Source organism: Poecilia formosa, unplaced genomic scaffold (genome assembly GCF_000485575.1).
Source record: "Poecilia formosa unplaced genomic scaffold, Poecilia_formosa-5.1.2 Scaffold477, whole genome shotgun sequence".
NCBI lineage: Eukaryota > Metazoa > Chordata > Actinopteri > Cyprinodontiformes > Poeciliidae > Poecilia > Poecilia formosa.
Genome location: NW_006800416.1, coordinates 91,816 through 98,010, shown reverse-complemented (window position 1 = coordinate 98,010; position 6,195 = coordinate 91,816). Strand labels below are relative to the sequence as shown.

Here is a 6,195-nt window from a genome sequence, read left to right as displayed (position 1 = left end):
GAAGAAGAAGAAGAAGAAGAAGAAGAAGAAGAAGGAGTTTCTTTCGTACCCAGAATGCATCGCTGTAGAACTACAGTTTAAAATCGACTGACATCCAGAGCGCTTTCTGACCGAAGCCCTTCTGCGGTCCATTAGACTGTTGCAGCTCACAAAGTAAGTTCATCATCGAGAAAGAAATATCGGAGCAATATCTCAAGAAAACAGCCAAGAAGTTAAAGCTTGGGTTCAAATGACAAAAAACCACCACATTGGTTAATACATTGGTCACGCAGGTTAAGACATTTTTGTGAAGAAAATGTCTTGACTTGAAATAACAAGTTGTTGCTCTAAAATAACAACAATAGAAAGCCTCACCCCGACACTTACTTACCTGGACCAACCTCCATGACTCAGCAATAATTGCAGCCTGAACTCTGTTGACTGCAAAGCCGTCTATCTCCTTCCTCAGCAGGACGGGCGCCTGGCCGACCTGAACCAAAACAAACCGGAAGTCAGGCAGGAGAGCCACAGAACCAAAACCTGAAATTTAAAGCTTCCGATAACCTCGGACGGTTAAACTGTTTGTCAGGGATTTTGCATTTTCCTTCAGATTTACCTACAAGAAGTGACAAAGACATTGCATATCCCTACATTAATTTTTCCAGCATATGCATAAGGTCCATTTTACTATTGTCATAATTAGAAGTGAAGGTATCCACGGTTAATGAAAGAGAAATATGGATGGATGGTCAATACTTTCACAGATTAGGCAACAGGTAATATTTGTCCACAGAGTTCATTTAATGGTTTAATACACCAATAAGGATATGGACTTAAAAATGATCACGATGTTTTGAGGTATTATTCTGATAATGATAAAAATGATGACACTATTTATTAAATCTTTTTCAGGTAACTGTTTGGCTCTGACTGCATGACACAGCAGTCACGACTCCACAAACCCAGATAATGATCTTTAAAAAGATCCCTATTTGTAACACGCTTCTTTAGGACAAGAGTGTGATTTGTATCACTAAACTGCACATATGTTCAAATTTACTGATACTTTCATTGACCAAACAGTGGAGAAAATAGTGAAACCAACAATCTCTTGGCAAAATGGACAGGTTGTGGATGTTTTAAATATAATCGATTGGAATTTATGGTGACAAAGAAATACCAAACTTCTTATCATGACAAGAAATTTGTCATGATAAGATACGATAAGTGTCCACCCCTGTTTAGTGGTTTTATGTTCTCAGGAAAAGAAATGACAAAATTCATGAATTCCTTCTTCAGAGTACATCCTGCAAACCTCAAGGCCTGGCCATGAAATATCAATGACACATAAAGTTCAAGACACTTCAGTACCAGATCAGCAATAGCAGTGTGGACGAACTGGTGTAGAAATTCTTATAAATACATAAAAGACAAGTAGCAAACCCTGAAAATTATAAAAAATAATCATAAAACTACAAGCTAAGCACTACAAACCCAATAAAGACAGATTTAGGAGTGGACTAGACAACAGGTAAAAAAAAATAAGTTAAGATTCACAGGAAAGCTCTGGCTTCTGGGAACAATCTCCCAGTTGTTTCCAGGGATTAAACGTTATGAAGTTTGAATTTTAAGTCCTACAAAGTCCTTCTTTGAATCAGTGATTTATTGGTTATGGATCAGCAGCTTAAACAGGCATTTTCAGCTGTCATGTAGAAAACGACTCAGAACCATCAATCCAACCTGCAGCGCTGGTTTGATGTCACAGCCCCATTATACCAGCCAGTCATTTCATCACCCCGACATGTTCTAACTTCAACACTCCACGGGAAGTTTAATCTGTAATCTGCACCTTGGTCATCAGAGAATGGGCGGCGTCCATAACGGCTGCCACGGTCTCAGGGTGAGGCACCAGCTCGACCAGTTTCACGTAGTAGGGTGGGTTTACCTGGAGGGAGAGAGACACGAACGAGGAAAGCTGATTAGGTCACTAATACATGGCATGCCATGCCACAACATGACACAGCATAATCCTTTTATCAGAATATATGGTCACAAAATCTATTGTTGTGGAAAGATACTGCAACATCTAAAACTCGTCAATTTTTATGCTTTTCTGGAAGACGGTTGATTTGTTTCGCTTTGTGTTTGTGGTCGGAGATGGAAATACAGTGTTTTTTTTTGTAGATAGGAAAAAAAAACGCAGATGTTTTCAGATTAATCTCAGAAATGTTTTGGAAGCAAAAATACAAGGAGATTTCTGGGTTTGAAAAGTTGTGAATTTGCGAGAGAAAACTCACAAATTTTCAAGTTAATCTCAGAAGTTTTCTAGAAAAAGCATTGACATTTCTGAGTTTGAAAAGTCAAAAGGTTTCGACTTTTCAAACTCAGGGTACATCACTGTCACCCCGAGGAAATTTAGTCTCGGACGCAAAAGTCAAAAAGTTTTGACTTTTCAAACTCAGAAATTTCCATGTTTTTCTAGAAAATTTCAGAGATTAACCTAAAGAAATTTCTGAGTTTTTTCTAGCAATTTTTAGGCTTTTCAAACTCATTCATTTCTTGCTTCTTCTCTAGAGAATGTCAGTTTTTTGGCAGAAATGTACTCCTTCTTTTTCACTTTTCTATCCACATTGGCCCTAACACACGTCATCACAAATTCAGTCGGACTTTTGCTGCGGTTCTGTGTTGGCACCGACCGGATGGGACACGAGGCAGCGGCTTCTCTCCTGCACTTTGGCGAAGACGCTGCTGGGCACCAGGCAGGAAGTGGAGCTGCTCAGGATCACCGCTTTACCCACGAAACGTTCCACTTCCTGAAAGACGCTCTGCTTGACTTCCAGCTGCTCGAAGACGCACTCCTGGAACGCAGGAACACACACGCAGATTCGTGACTGGACGAATCATTTACTGCAGCACCTTAAACTAACATCCTCTGTTCTTACAGTTGATGCCTTTTCACAGATTCGTTTAAAAAAAAACAAACTGAAAAAGGAAACAAAGGAATAACCTTTGTGACTGTTGATACAAAAGACTCAAAAATAATAAATTAGTCCACGTAACACTGCTTACACACACTAAGATTATGATACAAAAGCATATTCACTGTCACCCCGAGAAAAATTTGTCTCGGACGCAAAACGTCCCACGCTTAACAAATAAGACAAGAAAAATACAATATAATAAAATAAAATACAATATCTGTTGTGTTTGTCATCACAGAACAACTAAGCCATGCCCTTAATATATCTTTAAAAGACAAAAACAAGGTCATTATCAACAGTTTCTCTCTTTTTCATCACATATTTGACATTTATGCTGCATAATTTAACTGAAAAAACAACCAAATCTGTTAAAAGGAAACAATAACAAGTATTTTTGGATTTGAATGTGAAGGAATAAAATATCTACAGTGAAACACAATGGAGGGCAAATATTGGGGATAAAGGGTTAACTCTCGCATCATATGTGGAAACGGTTTTGAAGTTATTTGACTGGTTTAATACAAAGGAAACTAAACTGTAGTTTTTTAACGTTTCTTTGAAGTGATTTTCCACTTTTTCATTCTCTTTCACGTTAAATCCATGTGGATCGTTAATCTTAGTCCCAGAGTTCACAGTTCTGTATAAAGACTCAGAAGAGTTTAGCAAACTCCACATTTCAGCTGTGATCCAAACACTCCTTTTTGCTGCCGTTTCTACAGGTGAGATTTTACACGTCGCTGTGCTTAATGTGCAATAAAAATAAATACGGATCATTGAGTCAAGAGCCGGTGGGTAAAGCAAACAGGGCTCCGTGTCAGATCATATTTACACTCCATTTAAAAAGAAAATCATGGATTACTAGTTAAAAGGTCACAGACACATTGATTAACCTAAAAAGTCAAGTTATAAATGAGAAAAATGTTTGATTAATTGTACTTGGTGTTAAGAATGGCACCTGTGATTTTGTAGAAAAAATCATAATAAATAAATCCTAATGTGGAATTATTTCCTCACTAAATAAAAGTGCTCACATTAAAATTGAGATTTTTCAAAAATTTTTCAATCTCTATATTTATTTAGCCCCAAATATGGATGTAGACAGACAAATCACAAGAGAATAATATTTAGAAATGGATGAGCATCATGAAACCTGTGCATTAAATGTCCTGTAAGTTATTAAACGATTCTAATTAAACTCTTGTTTTCAGGTTCACTCAGAGTCAGCATTCAGGTTTTATGTGACACACAACTATAAATCTGTGTCATAGTTACACAAGAAAGTCACACAAGAAAGTTGTGTAACTTTATATAAAGGGAATCAATGAAAGTGATAATAATGGTAATACAAAATATAAAAGGAGATGTTTTGAGTACATGAATCAATTTGTTATGGATATGAGGATTTAAAGTCATGCTCCACTTACAAGTGTTAATTTATCACATTTATTTTGATACATTTTTTATCATGATAAAATTTAGATTTCAGTAAACTGTCCATATTGTCAGAATTTTTAGATTTACTATTAACTCCACTGTTTTATTTTTTTCCAATGAACGTATACATAAATATCAATACATTTGAAAATATGTGTGTTGTTTAGTGATACGAATCACCGTTCTTTATGTGACCGGTGTCCTATAGAAGCGTGTTACAAGCAGGAATGTTTTAGTGTATTTGTGTTTGTCACTCATGCTTCCTCCTCTCGACTAAAATATGTGATTGACAGGGAAGCGAACCGTCGGGTAGCTTCATGTGGTAAGAATACAGAAGGTGGAAACGATACCAAAAAAGAAAAACATTGTTTTGCGTCGTATTTCCTTGTCTACGTTATTTCTTGGAAGGCCGCTTCAGTGATGTGAGCGCTGATTTTTTTTCCCTTCCTCTGATCATATCTGCTGGGAAGAACAGCATCATTGTCTTCTGGGCCTCCTTTGGTTCTTTGTTTAAAAAAGGTCAGCTTTCTATCCGATTCCAGGTGACTGGTACAACATTTAAAAAGGGTTTTAGTGCTGATTGTAGTTTGGGTTCCTAAGAGTGGCGGGGGGAACAAAAGGAGATTAGGGACTTTCATCATCAGGAGGTCAAAGTGTGAATTAAAAACCTCCTGTGTGTTAAAGAGCAGCATAAAAAACAAGAACAAAAAACTCCCTGCATTTTGTCTTTGCTTTAAAATGCAGGAATCATTTGGTCAAACATCAGACTTTTCTTCTCCTATTCAATAAATCCTTCAAAACAAATAACTCACAGCATCATCCACCTACAAATGCAATTATATTCATTATTTGAGTTCATTACCTGTACACACACAGATGTTTGAAAGTTTTTATTTTTGTTAACTGATGATTTTCTGCTCAGAACTCATAAAAAACATGACATTTAAAATTAGGATGTTACATTATATCAATAAAAAAATCTATTTTAAAAACAGAAGTGTGAACTTAATGAAAAGTATATTTAGTACTTGCTTAAAAGTTATTTTCAAAAGCTACATTTAATCTGACAAATGAAACTCTTCCTCGTGTTCTGATTGATTGAACATCGCTTTAGACATTTGTGCCTTTTATCTATCTGTCTATTTTCTGACATCATGTGATTGGGGAATAAAACTGGAACACAAATATTTTCCCCCACTCCATTTTCTTTTTTGACAAACATTGAGCAGAAAATTTGAGAGAGCAAATTCCACATTTTTTCGTTTTTATTTATTTATTTTTTGCATTTGAACTCAATACTTTGTGTGTTTTAGCTCATCTGACATGTAAGAGTTTACAATCCTTGCATCTCAGTTCTGGTTTTAATAAATAGAGACAAACAGGAGCCGTAACCAGGGCAGGATGTGATGTCACTGAGAGCCTCCAACCGTCCTCTTTTTCTTGTTTACGACAAAAAAAATCTGTAACAGAAAATAAAACCCTGACGCAGTTCAAAGTTAAACCGGGCATATTTTTTTGTTGTTGTCAGATTTCTCTGAAGTCAAACTGAAAGCTGTTTTACTCCACAGAGAGAAGATGAGCTCATCCGAATGAGTTTGTAGCCTTTAAATCGCTGTCAGACACTTCTTGTTTTTATGTTGCTGTTTTGAACATTGAGGTTTTTCTGCTCATTTCCAGTGAACTGCTCCTTTAATTAGCAACAGAACAAAAACAAGAAAAAAAATTATTCAACAAATACTCTTTGCTTTGGTTTTAGGATGAGTAGAGTTCAGAAACCAAATGTGTGTGTGTGTGTGTGTGT

The 6,195-nt window shown here is 36.3% G+C and overlaps 1 protein-coding gene across 1 annotated transcript in view; it reads right to left on the bottom strand.

Annotated features, from left to right (window-relative positions):
* The window catches only part of cryl1 (crystallin, lambda 1), a 19,069-nt gene that overhangs the window by 10,236 nt on the left and 2,638 nt on the right, over nucleotides 1-6,195 (bottom strand). Inside the window, exons 4-6 of the mRNA XM_007578398.2 lie at nucleotides 2,676-2,837; nucleotides 1,829-1,924; nucleotides 371-469 (exon numbers count right to left, since the gene is read on the bottom strand). Coding sequence (XP_007578460.1) covers nucleotides 371-469; nucleotides 1,829-1,924; nucleotides 2,676-2,837 — 357 coding nt within the window. The remainder of the gene's footprint in view (nucleotides 1-370; nucleotides 470-1,828; nucleotides 1,925-2,675; nucleotides 2,838-6,195) is intronic.